This window comes from Castanea sativa, chromosome 2 (assembly GCF_040712315.1).
Source record: "Castanea sativa cultivar Marrone di Chiusa Pesio chromosome 2, ASM4071231v1".
NCBI classification, from domain to species: domain Eukaryota; kingdom Viridiplantae; phylum Streptophyta; class Magnoliopsida; order Fagales; family Fagaceae; genus Castanea; species Castanea sativa.
In genome coordinates this window covers 24763653-24779831 of record NC_134014.1, presented here as the reverse complement: position 1 = coordinate 24779831, position 16179 = coordinate 24763653, and the positions used below count along the sequence as shown (strand labels likewise).

Here is a 16179-nt window from a genome sequence, read left to right as displayed (position 1 = left end):
TTCTAAGGAGAGAATAGGAGAGTATCCAACACTCACATACAAACCATTTCATTCCTTGTATGTTCTCAATGAAAACCCTTATGAAAAGAGACTTATGAAATTTTGTATGTTTCTCTCCTTATATATAACTGATTATCTAATTGGGCTAGTCTTTTGGGCCAATCCAATTGGGCTCTTGTGTGTGGCCTGGAGTATGACCAAAAGGGACCAATAAGACACTAGCTCTAATGAGCCTTGGGTTTTTCTATCAACTCTTGACAAATCTAAAGTTACCATTAACTATATTTAATACCACTATATAAATATAGTTACATTCTAGGCCTTATCTATAAATTATATCCTAAGACTTTATTGTACATGCAACCCATTCATAAAATATTCGTAGTAATACAAAGTCATGAATGTAAACTGCCACTTTGAAGATTACTACATCTTAATCCTTGAGTACCCAGTTTAATCCTTTAAATTATTCATCATATATTTATGAAATCCAATTCCATAAATATGTCATTTAGTAACTCCTTACTAAAGTGGTTGGGCCTAACTCTCTGAATAACCAAACCCATTAAACTTATCTCAAATGAATATTTTGTATCTCCATTAAGAGACTATGAATTCCATCTTGAGAATATATGTTCCATCAACATTAAATGTGACTGTCCAATATACTGAGGTTTTGATCGTAACTTATAGATCTCACTCCGATATATCAAAGCAACCTACACCTCATGATCAAGTCCATTATTCTCTCAAGATTAAGAGTTCATGTAAATAGAAGTTGTGAGATTTATTATTCATTTGACAACCGTTAAGAGAATAATAAATCTCACAGCGGTCCAGTTCAATATGTCTTAACTCTTAAAATATATCAACATACCAACTAGAAATCTCCATTTCCATGATCAAGACAAATCATCTTAGTTGACATGTTATAATCTTTGCAGATGAAATGCCCAATTTCATTACCGACTACGAACTACATTTTGAGTTTACAAGGAACTTGTGATTTACATCTTCTATGGCTAAATCACATACAATGCATCTCATGGACTAATATAATGTCTCATTCGTTCATTTATAAATAGTCTCATATAATTAAACAAATTAATTATTTATGACATGCCAATAAATTGGATTTTAGGGCATAAACCCCAACAATATATATATATATATATATATATATATATATATATATATATATATATATATTTATTTGTCACAAACTGATAAAATATTTCATTAAAATAAAATTTAATCAATCTAACTAATTGTTTTCAATTAAAAATGTATCTCACAATCTATAGTATCTTTTGTGACACTACAACAAAATGTAACTACAATGACGAATTTTAGTGACGAAAATATTTTCGTTGCAAAAAAATACCCTATAGTGACGAAATTTATATTTCATCGCTATTTATAAAAAAATTTAGTAACATTTAGAGACGAAACATAGATTTTGTCGCTATAGGTTGTGTTGAATTAAGGGCGCCAAACAAAAGTGTAGGCGCGAAACCAAATTGATCTACAACAACGAATTTTTTCATCGCTAAAAGTTTAAGTTTTTTGCGACGAACGCTTTTGTTGCTAAAGGTGTTGCTGGTCATGCTATTAGTAATGAAATTCGTTTCGTCGCTGAAGGCGGAAATTAGCGACGAAAATAAGTCGTTGCTAAAAAGGAAAACCAGAAGATTGTGCGGAGTATCTGTGACGAATCCGATTTCGTCGCTAAAGGCAAGCAATAGCAACGACTTTCATTTCGTCACTAAAGATGCCATATATGTGTGTGTGTGTGTGTGTGTGTGTGTGTGTGTGTGTATCACATTAACTCATTTTTTCCCTCACACATTCAGCCTCACATCAGCCTCACACTGATAGTCCCTCACCCCAGGTCGTAGATGCCGACGCCCCCTGCCGGCGACGACCCACCCCTTAGCCGTCGCTGCTGACCAGCCTACCACCGGTAAGAACCTTTTCACCCACTCCCTCTCTCATTCGACCTCCATCTCTCCTTTCTTTCCCTCCCCCTTTTCCTCCACTACGACCCTTCTTCCTTCCCTTTGTCTTCCCCATTGTAAGTTTTTTATTTTTTATTTGTAATATGTGGTTTATATTTGATTAAATGATATGGGTTTTGAGTTTTTTTCTTGTAAGTATGAGTTAATGGGTTTTGTAAAATTGTTGAATCAAAGCTTGTTCTTCTCCACTGATTTCAGCATTGTAAGGTTTTTTGTTTTTTTTTTTTGTAATATTTGGTTTGTTTTTTATTAAATGATATGGGTTTTGAGTTTTTTTTTCTTGTAAGTGTAAGTATGAGTTAATGGGTTTTGTAAAAATTGCTGAATCAAAGCTAGTTCTTTTCCACTGATTTCAGCATTGTAAGTTTTTTTTTCTCGTAATATTTGGTTTGTATTTGATTAAATTATATGGGTTTTGAGTTTTTTTTTTCTTGTAAGTGTAAGTATGAGTTAATGGGTTTAAAAAAATTGTTGAATCAAAGCTTGCTCTTCATAAATATATATTCCAACATAAATAACGTAAATAAAGAGCTAAAGTTTAAGGTTTCAAAGCTTGGTAGAAGAGGAAATGTGTTTTGTTGGCTAACAGCTATAGGCATTTTCTGTTTGCATCTCTAATAGTAATAGTTGATAAAAGTCACCATTAGTATATTTGAAAGAGACTTTGTGTCTAAATCTTGCTAAATTTCAAAACTTCTTATTCATCTTGATACTATAGGTTAAACTATTATAAAGTTTTGATAACTACAACGTGTAAGGAGTGTGGGACTGCCTAATTTTTATTTGTTTATTTATTTATGCTTATAAGAAGTGAAAAAGGGTGATTGAGCCTAGGTTCTCCCATCCCAACAATGTCCAGTGTGACTGTGCCATATGGTACGGTTCTTAATTGTGGAAATAAGTAAATTAAACAAGAAATAGACAATTCTGTTCTTTTCATTTTTGCTAAAATTGTTTGCGATTTTCGAAGAAACAGTTGCCCTTTAGGATTGAAGTTAGGCAATGTTTGCCTAACTTCATGCTTAATTGTCGGTTGTTATTTTTTGAGATGTTGAGCATGTGAGAGACCTCACCTGAAAGCACCCCTCAAAAAAAAAAGAGTGATTTTTGTGGTGTGCTTTTTAGGGCACCTCTCTTTTTGGGTAAGTAGTGTGGAGTCGCTACTTATTTTTTTATGTACAAAAAATAAGAAAAACTAATATACAAATACATGATTGAATTGCTTCGTTCCATTGATTGAATAACAAAATACAAATTTAAAATTTACATGGCTTTGGATCCTAGTTACAATCTACCCAAAAAAAAAATAAAAAAATAAAGATAAAGCTAGATCTACTTAGCCAAAGACCTCAATCTGGAGGCTAGGTTACGAAATGGGAAGGTGTTAGGCACCCATTTCGCCTAGACAGAGTCTGGTCTTCTAGACTCTTGTGACCAATGTTCCATTTTATGCATGTCATGAATGATATGTTGAACATGTGAAATAAACTAAACCACACAAAACCATTTATGAATGTACCCTCTTTTGTTTAAAAATTCAGATTTGTTTTAATGATTAAAAAAAATTATTTTAAATTTGACTTATAAAATAATCAAATATGTTTTTGTATGTGTAAAAAAAATGATTTTTGAAGAGAAAATTCAGATCTATTTTTATTTAATAAAACAACAAGTCTTTTGGTTTGTTAAAAAATTCAGATCTGTTTTTTTAAGAGATAAAAAATGGTTTTTTTTTTTTTATTATAAAAGATCATATCTGTTTTTAGATTTGATATATATATATATATATATATATATATATATATATATATATCTTTTTTTTTTTTTTTTTTTGTAGAGGATCTCATTCACAAAATAATTTCATGCTACATGACTCGAGCAAACAACAAAACAACAATTCATGATCTCTTTCTTTATTTCAAAAATTTGCATGCATTAAAAAATCAGATCTGCATCTAGAAAAGATACAAAATCCGTTTTTATTTTAAGAAAAATTCAGATCTACATCTAAGGAAGATGTAGATCCATTTTATTTTGAAGAAAAATTTAGATCTACATCTAAGGAAGATGTAGATCCATTTTATTAGTTTAGTGCATGCAAATCTCTAAAACTAAGAAACAGATTATAGTGACAACAAATGAATCAAGAGCATATTTTGATAATCTAAATTAACAAATTAGAATATTAATATTTAAAACAAGAAAGCATGCATCATCATGATTAGAAAAACATAAAAACAAAAAGGGTTAGAAAGCAACCTCTTGCATGAGCACTCTTTTATTTGAGAGGATGTTTTAGGGTTCAAAGAAACTTATTCAGTTCTCTTTGAAACCTAAAACCCTAATTCTTGTACCAAATCTTAGAGAGGATCAACTAATATCAGCAATTTGTAAGCCTCAAAACGTATGCCTCTTAGAGCGTAAAAAAAATGTGTTTCTGTCTAGAGGGTGAAAAGTGTGCTGAATTATGAGATGCATCCTTTATTTATAGAGGTTGGAATGCTGAAAAATATAAGCAAAAACGTATGGGGGGAAATCCTAAAAAAAAAAAAAGATTTGGATAAGAGTAAGCTAATTTTTCGGATTAAAACCAGTTTCGTACTTTGATCATATCTCTTTGCTCAAAATTTGGATTAAGCTGAAATTTTAATAGCTGAAGGGAAATTCAATCCTCTACAACTTTTCAAAAAATAGCCTAGTTCGAATTTTGAGTTTTATTATGTCAAAAGTGCCTCAGAATGTGAATCTAAAATCTGTTACTTGATTAGCACGTTTTTGAGGTGTTTTCCAACTCTAAGACTGTATTTGGACGAATTTCAGAGTTATTTTCATGATAAACCTCATTCCAAAGTGATAATTATGACTTTAAAAATAATTATTTTGAATATAATTATCCCAAAAGTCTAATTATCCACAGTCTTTAAATATTATCAGCTTATTTGTTTTAATCCAACGCAACAAATCTCACTTTAAGAAAAATACTTCACCAATCACATAAATTCATTGAATTAATTTTAATCATCAACCAATCAAAATTAATTTCAATTAATCACATGTGATCGGCTTCACCCCATACAATGCATACTGACTGTGCAAACTTCATCATGCGATATCTTTCGATCTGACGGTTTGATTTGGAACTCAGGCATACCGTTGCAACTGTTAGAACTTCAAGATCATTTTCATGATATGAAATGAATGAATTAATGCATGTAATGCAAGAACAAATTGATGCATATAATGCAATCATGATTTTTTGGACACATGGATGGTCACTCCAGTTATTTTCCTTGATTAAATCATGGATGTAAAATCAAGTGTCTACAGAACATTATGCTATGATAGCTAGTAAGTGTATTGATAAACTCTTTATAAATTAGACTTTTCTTTTGCAGGTTAAATATTCATTATTTGTGATAATTTTGAATTTTTTCTTAAAGGTGTGCGCTTGACTTGAGCATAGTAAGTAAAATTTGTTTAAATACTTAAAAAAGTTTATACTTGTGATGTTGATGATTGGTTTTGTGGTGGGTTGTTGTATTGGAGCAAGCAAGTGGCTTGTATGGTGTTATAAGGTTATTTAAATTTATATTGGGAGTGTCTTATTTTTTGGAATTGTAAAGGAATATTGTTGATTTATATGTGATGGGTATTATGTAATTGTTTTTAATATTTGTAAGCATTATATATTGTGATGTTGGTTATTGTTTTTGTGGTAGGTTGTTGTGTTGGAGCAAGCAGGTGGCAAAAATGGAGTTATAAAGTGGTTTAACTTTATATTGAGAGTGTCTTTGATGTAGGACACAATTTACTATTTACTTATTGTAATTTATTATTTTTGGTATTTTTATGTAAAAACGTTATTTTAGGTTTAAGTGATTTATTTCCTTGTTTTTAGGTGCATTTAATGCTTTTTAGGTCAAATTTGATTCTTGATATGGTTAGGTATTAATTAGGAGTTATTTTAAAATATATTTTCTTGTCTGTCAAGTTTTATGAAACCCTTAAATTGGCCCTTAAGTCTGTAAACGTTTTTCAGATATTATTGAATAAAAATCAGAAAATGTGAAGCTTTGCTCTTCTTTTGGTTCTTCAAGAACTGTGAACTTATCAGGGATTCTTCCTTGTGGCGTTCAAACTTTATACCTTTGGTTCGTGATTCATTATAATCATTGGGTCAATGTGTCATACTTATACCTTTGATTCGCGTTTCGATTATAAACGTAGGGTCAAGGTTTTTATCAAAAATCTGAATTTTAGCTTTCTTGGGCAAGTATTCTAATATTTTTGTTGGGTCTCAAAGCGCGTCAATTATGCAAGCCATCCGCTTGCTGTGGGGGAATAGAAAGAGGCTTAAATCTATGGAAAGTCAAAGACCAAAGCTTGACCAACAAATCAGACTTGTACACTTAGCTTGATCATTGTAAGTAAAATCTATTTAAATACTTATAAAACACTTAGCTTGATCATAGTAAGTAAAATCATAGTAAGTACACTTAGCTTGATCAAAGAATATTCTTAACTTTTTGAAGAGCAAATGTTATGATGACGCTCTTACCTATAGGAGTGGTTCATCTTCAAGTTAAAACACTTATTGGTTAGTACTTTATTTTAGCAATTGACCTGTACTACATGGTGTGACTACTTTTTTTGATGCATTATTTGAAACTAATTGTATTATATTACACTTGAAAAACTATATTTGCTTTCTACAACTTATACATTAACAGTTTTGATTTTAATTCATTGGTGTGGCTACTCTTAATGCATTGTTAGAAATGTTTCTTATAACATAGCTAATCTTTTTACTTTACGATTTTAATATAGTATTGTTTTTATATTTGTGCATATTTCTTATTGGCAGCTTTTAGGGGATTTACTTTTGGCATTACTTGATGACATATGAGGACATCTTCCGTTGTTTTTAATTATATTATGCTACACTTTTTGTATTGTTATAAAACATCTTGACTTATTGTATGTGTTGCAAACAATTATTGTATGGAAAAAGTTTGAATTAGATACTTGTTTTATTTATTACTTGTGGAATGTATGGATCGATTTTTATAAACGTGTTGTTGAAATAAATGTGTTATTCAAATGTGAGGTTTTAATAATGTAATGACAGGTTACAAGTTAATATCAAAGTCATAAAAAAAGAAAAACAAAAAATAAGTTTTAGTGACGAATTTTTCCATCACAAATATAGCAACAAAAAAATGTTTTAGTGACGAAATATTTCGTCGCTAAATGTAGTAGAATTTTGTAAGAAATGGTTTTAGTGACGAAAATTTTTGCCGCTATATGTGCCTGAATTTTCTTAAATATAGTTTTAGTGACGAACTTTTTTGTCACTATATGTACCTGAAAACAGTTTTAGTGATGAAATTGTTCGTCACTAAATATGATTTAATAAACTAAAGTGGTTTTTTGCGACAAAATATTTTCGTCGTTAAATAGTGTTTTTAGCGAGGAAAACATTTAGCGACAAAACGTCTTTGTGCTAAAAGTTTTTTTTTTTACATAAACAAATTAGACTTTTAGTGACCAAATTTTTCGTCGCCAGGACTTTTAGTGACGAAATGAGTTTTGTTGCTAATTAGTAGATTTCGTCGCTAAAGGTTCTTAGCGACAAAAAACTGGACTTTTAGTGACGAATTTTTTCGTCATTGAAAATACATTTTGTTGTAATGTGACATAAAAAGTTATGTTTTTGTTGTATAGTTGTACGTATCACACATTATACAATGCTAACAATCATGCACTAAAAAAGTCTTAATTAGTGGGTGGTCCATCATAGGACTATATGTCAATGCTTGATGCTATGAGTTGCTTAATCCTTTGCATGTCTATGCTTCCATGATCTTATATTGCATTTGCTTTCCCTTGCTTATCTCACATGACTCTTAGGTTTTAGATACAAGTGCACACCTTTTGAGCCTTTAGGATAAGCTTAATTTTCATCCAGTTGAGCAATGGTCTATGAAGGACAGCTACAGCTATGTAGGCTTAGGTTGCTTAATCTCTTCACATTCTATACCCTAACTCTAGACCTTGTATAGTAGATAGACCTTCATGGAGTCATGTTTTGGTTCCTAGGCCAATAACCATGTGGCGACTCCTCTATCTCTTTTTTAAGAGGTTCTTTGTACTCCCAAGCTCGAGTTAGCTTCAGGTCTAAAACTGCTTTCAGAGAGATTAAGTACTGTGCACCCCGTCTTCGCGAGAAGGAACCGACATACCGATATGTCACAAAGGGCGTACAGATCACAAAACTTACAATAGCTATATTTTTTTCTTTTTCTTTTTTTATGTGGGTTAGATTCTAATTTCATGGCTAAACATGCAAGAGAAAAATAAATTAAAGGAACGGTCGTCAAAATAGTTTGCAATGAAGACCTTGGTGCAACAAAGCAAACTCTTGGGAAGAGGTAACTTGGGAAAAAATAACTTGTACTATGAAGTTTTCACATGTGAAGCATGTTAAAAAGGTTTGCAGTAGATTCAACATGAAATAAGAAAATATAGAGAGTATTTGTTTGGTTGGTCACTTCAAACTAAGTAAAGAGAACTCACCAAAAACATAGGAGGAGCATGCCTAGTAGGGGTGTGTGCAGTTCAATCAGTGCAGTTTTTTCCTAAATCTATCACTGAGCTGATAGGGATCTGTTTTCTCATAATTGGTACCAATGTACACCGCCTAGGATTGGTTTTCCTACCTATAGTGGTGCTATTTTTTGTGGTCATCAGTTTGGTCTGTTTGAAATGTTAAATTTTTTTTAAAAAAAATTTTTAAATTGGGCTTTCAAGCCTAATATCAATATATCAACCTGTTTCAAGATTTAAAGTGAATAAAAACTTTTTTTGATTTAGCAAGCTGTCAAAGTATACATACAAGCTCAAACTCTAATTATTTAGCAAGCAACTTGTTCAACATATTATTCATGATCAAAAGCAAAACCTACTACTAAAACAAAACAAATAAAATCCAATGTCCAATAAGTAGTTAAGCATTTAGGTAGTAGCTCAAATTCAAAATCCTTCAAAAATCAAAAATAAAAATAAAATCTAAATACAATGGTCATTAGTAAATAGTGATTACCTTTTTTTTTAGTGAAAGATTGAAGAGTGAGAACTCTCTAAGTCTCCCTTAAATCGAAATGCCATGAAAGGAAAAAAAAATGTCAGCACTTAATGCCACTTAAAGAAAGACAAAATAGCGCTATGAAAGTAGACTAGAGACTAAGAGTGAGATTGACTTACCAATTACCGGCTCTCCAACGGTGTTGTAGTGAGCTAGCAGCTTCGGTGTTGCTGTGCTAAGGGTGAGGCTTGAGGTACCGTGAGGGACAGAGAGAGAGAGTTTTGAGGCTGTTTAGAGAGAAAAGAGAGTATTTATACTACATAAAACCTAGACTAAAACATCGGCATTTTATTGCATTTTTTTAAACAACTTAATGAAATGGTGTCATTTCAGTCCACACACACACACTAGGATCTGTTGGTCCGTGACTTTGTCGGTTTTGAAAACTTGATCTGATGGTCTTACTGCATTGTTATCAGAAGGTCCATCGTGCTCTGCTTGCAGATGTCGACTTCTTCTGTTGACCTAGAGCCCATTTCGACTGCTGCGATGAGATTTGGTTGCTGTGGTGAGGGTTGGTTGGTGCATTGTCCTACTTGTTGATGCTCCTTTGGTAACTATTTTTTTCCTCAGTTTTTTGTTTTCAAAAACAATTTTCTGTTTTCTAAGGCAAAAAACTTGTTTGGTAACCTATCTTAGGCAAAAATCAAAAACTATTTTCAATTTCCATATTGTGAAGGAAACTGAAACCTGGTCTTGAGCTGTTTTTGTTTTTTAGTTTTCAAAAGCTTTAGAAAACACGGAACTACTCCTCAGGATTACACACTTTAATGAGCTAGCACGTAGGTTCAAACCACATGAATAACAAAAATCTTCTTTCTAATATATTTTTCACTCTTTCCCGCGCTTGCAATTTTGTCTCTCAATTTTTAGCACCTTCCTCTCCATATCACGTATTAGAAACCCTTATATCTACTTCCTCTGTCTACCTCTGCGCCTCCACTTCCTCGCAAAGGCACAATTGAAAACCTTGGTTGAGAGAACCACTTGTAAGGTTAAGTGATTGGTCTTCACAGACCCTCCTTCATGATTTCCTTTTGTTCTTCATTGGATTATACCATTATTTATCTCGTTTTTTTCTTAGTCTCCTTCCCTAATTATATTTATATATATATATATATATTGTTTGCGTGATTGAGCAGTTCTGAGCAACTTTCAACGTTTTTGAAGAGCTTCATAATTTTGGGGAAGTATTTCATAAGTTTAGGGACCCAATCACTCAAAGGTACGGGTCTTTTCCTTTTTTCTTTGTTCATGGATTATTACACAATATATGGTCAATTAAACGCGTTTATGTATAGTGATCATGCTTTAATTAATGAAATTTGGTTGATATTTGCACATGAAGCCAACTACAACAAACCTCGGCTTGACTGGACTATGTTATTGCTTATTAATGTATGGTAGTCTCTCCCTCTGTTTTGGTAGTGGCTGAACAGGGTATACACTTACATGGTGTAAATGGTTTGTTGGTTGTTGTTGAGAATGGTTTTTTTTTTTCTTGAGACTGAAGATAGAATATAGATTACTGACTGAAAAAGTGTTAAATGAAGAGTACAAACAGGTTACACATAAAGATTACACATGACCGAGTTTACATTGTGGGCCTTGTGCAGAAATCAAAGCAATTAAGAATCATGAAATAGCTCAATTATTATAAGGAAAAGCAATTGAGTGTGCCTTATGTTTCATACTTTCATTGTCTATAGATGTTGATTGATAGTATTATTGTTTGGACCTTTAGTTTAAATAGAACCCCATTATTTATTTAACCTTGAGAAATTGTGAGTGCTAATTTTGTATAAGATCCAGTTCCAGTTTATGCATGACGTATCACTTTCCTGGGAAAAAAAATAGTGAACATTCAGTGACAAACATTGTCATCCAAGCTTCTAATATTTTTCCTTTTGATACATATATACCAGAATTCATGAATTGGTTCAATATATATATATATATATATATATATATATATATATATATATATATATCTTTGTAAAGTCATAAATAATAGTATAATAATATGTAAAAAAGAAATTGGATTGTGTTATGCCTGACCGAGATTACACATAAATTCTTCTATCATTTATGACACTTTTTCTAGAATGTAATTATATAGCAGAGAATGTAGTCCCTTAATTAAGTAAACCATTTAGCTAATAATAAGAAGAATGGCATTTTGGTTAGGTTGGGTTTCATGGTGATCAAAATGCACTATTAATTAGAAGCTATGTCTGTTTGAAGCTTGGAAACTATTTCTTAGTTGTATTTGATGGTTGTGTTTATAAAGGTTGTTCCTTAGTTGTTTTCATGTTTCATAGTATTATAATAGATGAAAGGAAGCAGTTCAATTGATAAAGATAACCTTTGGACACCACAACTTGAGAAACTATTTATTGACATAATGCTGAAAGAGATCAATAAGGGAAATATGGCAGATGGGCAATTCAGTTCCGATACTTGGAAGAAAATGTTAGCTACATTGAATGAATTAGGTAATCGAAGTTTTACAATGGCTCAATTCAAAGGGAAGTTTAATAGGATGCGTTTACTACACCGTGAGTTTTCTACACTCATAAATCAAACTGGTTTTGGTTGGGATCTTTGGAAACCAATTTGTTCATGCCCTCGAGGAGTCATGGCAAAATTATTGTCGGGTAATTATCGTTAAATACAATACAATATTTTATTTTGAAACATTATCCCCCATCATTTTTTTTTTCTTACTAGATGTCTTTATATTTTTAGGCACATCCCAATGCAAAGATGTTTCGAACCAAAGGACTTTCAAATTATAATTTGCTTGGACTTATATTTAATAAGTTTACAGCTACCGGGGTCCTACACTGTGCATCCACCCAAGACCCTCCTAATTCAGATGAAGAGAATGCATTGGAAGAACGACTCATTCATGGGGGAGTTCATGTTAATTTAGAAAGTCCTACCCAAGATCCTGTCATGGCAATTCTTGAGTCTGACATTACAACCCGATTGAGCAAGCGTCCTAGTGATAGTTGTGACGAGCGTCCTAGTAAGAGTAAGCGAGAGTTAATGAGCTCTCAAATGAATGATGCCTTACAATCAATGGCTGAGGCCACTAAGGCTAGGATAGAGGCATCTAAAGCAAAAGCTGAGAGGTATAAGAGGTATACCATTGATGAAGTTAGTAGCAGTATTGCACCTACAAATGACTTCTCCTTAGGCAAGTGCATTAATATCGTTGAGACCATGGAAGAAGTCAATGATGAAATATTTATGAAGGCTGTTGAGAAGTTCAAGCAGGATCCTAGTGATAGAGAGATCTTTGTTAACATGAGTTTCGCTAGGAGGATGGTTTGGTTGGGTAGGCTGTAGGGGATTATGTCAAAACAATAATTTCCTATTAGATTATGTTTATTTTAATGTCTTTGAACTATGACTTGGTACTATTCTATTGTTATTTAATATTGGTAAATGATGGTTTATTATTATTTTATGGTAATCTTTTTTTATTTATTTATGTTGGTAATGTTTTATTTATTTGAGAACAAATTTGCTGTTTAATTCTTCAAGATGAATGTTGAACCTAATTATTATAGCAGTTCATCCTCTTTAGATGAGGAAGAGGACGATGATATGTTCTTCCTACTAATGTTTGTTGAGAATAAAAACAACTATATTCCTAAGGAGCCTCAACGTATCTCTATGTTGACTGGTGATGCATTTATAAAAGAGATATTGAATGGCAATCCTTGAACATGTTATGAGTTATTCCGCATGGATAGGCCAACATTTACAAGTCTCTGTAACTATTTGAGAATACATAAGTTCTTAACAAACTCACGCTAGATCATAGTGGAGGAGGCAGTTGGTATGTTCCTATTAATAGTGGGACATAATGTGAGGATAAGGGTAATAGCAGATCGTTTTCAATACTCAACTGAAACAGTGGACAGACAATTTAAGGAAACTGTATGAGCAATATGCCGCCTGGGAAAATTCATTATACGTCCTTCTCAAAGCAATGAAGTGCATCCACGTATTGCTAACAATACCAAGTTCTTTCCATATTTCAAGGTAATCCTTGAAATCCCAAGATACTGATTATTTTATTATACAAATATTATTTGCTCGCATATGTTAATACTTGTGTTTATATTTTTTCTAGAAATGTATAGGCGCAATTGATGGAACATATATTAGTGCATGGGCTCCAAAATCAAAGCTAGTCAGTTACAGGAATAGAAAGGCCACAATCACCCATAATATAATGTGTGCATGTGATTTTGATATGAAGTTTACATTTGTTTACACGGGTTGGGAGGGTACAGCCAATGACTCACGAGTATTCTTAGATGCACTTCAAAGGCCAGAAAATAATTTCCCATGGCCTCCATATGGTAAGCTATATTGTTGCCTCACTTACATATTTACAATTTTTAAGTTTAATCCATTCACCGTGTCATACTTTTCTCTATCTTTTTTCTTTTTTTTTTTTGGTTAGGTGGCTATTATATAGTGGATTCTGGTTATCCATGCACCTTGGGGTTTCTACCTCCGTACCATACTGAGAGATACCATCTACGAGACTTTCGAGGTGGGGATCGTCCTGAAGGTGCTAAAGAGCTTTTCAATTATAGACATTCCTCTCTTCGTAATGTAATTGAAAGATATTTTGGTGTTTTAAAGGCACGATTTCCAGTCTTAAAAATGATGCCCCGTTATAAACCATGTCGACAAGGGAATGTGATGAGAGCCTGTTGCACAATTTATAACTTCATTCAAATGGCAACAAGAAATGATCGCTTGTTTACTCAATTCAATATTGATAACCTAACTGTTGAAGGTGAAGGTAGGGATAATTCAGGTGAGCCATCGCACACTATTGACTTAACTGATGAAGTCGCTGAAGCTATGGCAGCTTATAGGGATCAGATCGTAGCATTGATGTTGGCAAATAATAGGCATCATTGATGCCACGTTTTTTTTTTTTTGGATGAAATTGATTCCCAGACATTGATGCCATGTAGTAAACTTTTTAGTTATTGATTATCTTTTATAACGCTTGATAATTATTATAGTTTCAATCTTACTTATATGATTAAAGTTTTAGGCTTGAATGTTATATACAAAAAAATTGATTTATAATTTCTTTAGCTGTAAGGATTTTAAATACTTTGGAGCAAACGTGTTTTTGAATTAGAATAAATATAATTTAAAAAAAATTAACCAAAAAAAACAAAATTCAACTTTTTCAAAAACAACTACCAAACAAATTTCCTGAATTTTGTTTTTGAAAAATGTGTTTTTCAAAACAACTAACCAAATGTGTTTTTCATTTTGAAAACAGAAAAAATTTGTTTTTTTCTTTTTTCCTTGAAAACAAGAAAACAAAAATAGAAAACAAAAACAGTTACCAAACATGCCCTAATATATATGAAGTAAACTTAAAAGAATCCTATACGAATAATGTAAAGAAACTTTCATTACTGATTATTTATATTACACCTAATATTGACAATCTTTTCTTATATCAACCATCTCAAAAGGGGAATGTATTAAAAGAATTATAATTAAAATTCTTTCAAGTGTATTCATATTCTTATACTTAAAAATTAATTTTCTTTTAATGTTTTTTATGCTTTATTATTTTTATAAACTTTCTTATATAAGTTATAAAAAAATAAAAGTATCATTGCCAACACACACACACACACACACACATATCATTTATATTTTAGTTGATTATTAATTAATTATGACATCATCATGGTCTAATCTCTGTTGAACCCTAACTTGACCTCAAAAATCTTGAACTTCTTCTTTTTATGATTCTTTGAACAATTTGGGTTTCAAAATCATGGTGGTGTGTAAAGAGAGAAACAATTAATTTTTTTTTTCTTCTGATATATGATGTGGATGTTTTTAAAAAGTAGTAAGGTAAAATAGAAAAAATAGGTTCTTATATTGAAATAGACAGAAATATTTGCACATATTGATGTAAATGACCTTTGCGATTGGCTTATGTGATTGATGTCAAGATTGAAAGAGCTGATTTCCATGTTGTTTTGGAATTTGGAAAAGAATAAGCACGTTTGATAGACTATAACGCTAATTACATAAAAATAGGAATAGATATTACCTGGAACACAAAATGTTGTAGTGTAATGTTTATTACTATTCATTAGTTTAGTGACAACACAATAATAAAACCCTAAAGATAATGAAATGAAAGTATTTTAAATCAAACTTAAGATACATTTTAAGAAATATCTTACTCATATAATTATATTTCCTAAAAAATAATAGTTTTTAAATTTAAAAGAGAGATTATTTATTTTTTATGATTGTTTATTTTCATAATTGTTATGTGCATATGGAGAGTTTGTTTATTTAGAAATATATTAATTATAGAAATTAATACGTCTGTTAAGAAATAATTATTCAATTCATAAAGAATGACTATTGCTTATAATAAAAACATTATTGAACTATTATAGTTAAATTATAAAAATAACTATTATATTACAGTATCTATTACAGTCTACCAAAATTATCCTAAAGTACCCCACCAAAACTCAAGAGTTGATTTTCATGTTGTTTTGGAATTCGGAAAATAATAGTATCCCAGAATAAAATTAGTTGAGTGTGGTGTGGGGTCATGGCTGGAATATTACTTATGCGATAGCATAATATACGCGCTTTGACATTTTGAACCAGCCATAAACTTCAGATTAGCCTTTATATATTTTATTTAGGTCCGTTGAAGACTGACTACAAATATAGATAGATAGAGTGCAATATAAGTATGTATGTTTCTTTGTTTCCTAAATTACTATCCCAGCAGTTACATGTCAACAACAGTAATGGTGTAAGACATTTATTAATTATTATTATTAGAGGAAGATAGTACTATTTATTAGTCATGGTGAAGATAGTACTAACCATTTTCGCGCATGTCATTTTCTCTATATTACAGCATCTCATTTTCTTGCTCAACAAGTCACCCTAACAGCATTCCACATTCTTGGCATAGTT

The 16179-nt window shown here is 31.5% G+C and overlaps 1 protein-coding gene across 1 annotated transcript; it reads left to right on the top strand.

Annotated features, from left to right (window-relative positions):
• Positions 1-13432: 13432 nt before the first annotated feature.
• Positions 13433-14115, top strand: LOC142625105 (uncharacterized). The gene is made up of 2 exons (XM_075798809.1): positions 13433-13541; positions 13646-14115. The coding sequence occupies exons 1-2, from the start codon at positions 13433-13435 to the stop codon at positions 14113-14115; spliced, it is 579 nt and encodes a 192-aa protein (XP_075654924.1).
• Positions 14116-16179: the final 2064 nt, after the last annotated feature.

Excerpts from the sequence above, each read along its gene's own strand:
- LOC142625105 (XM_075798809.1), top strand. The coding sequence starts at position 13,433 with ATGAAGTTTACATTTGTTTACACGGGTTGGGAGGGTACAGCCAATGAC. Across the intron at positions 13,542-13,645 it reads TTTCCCATGGCCTCCATATG|GTGGCTATTATATAGTGGAT; the intron begins GTAAGCTATATT and ends TTTTTTGGTTAG.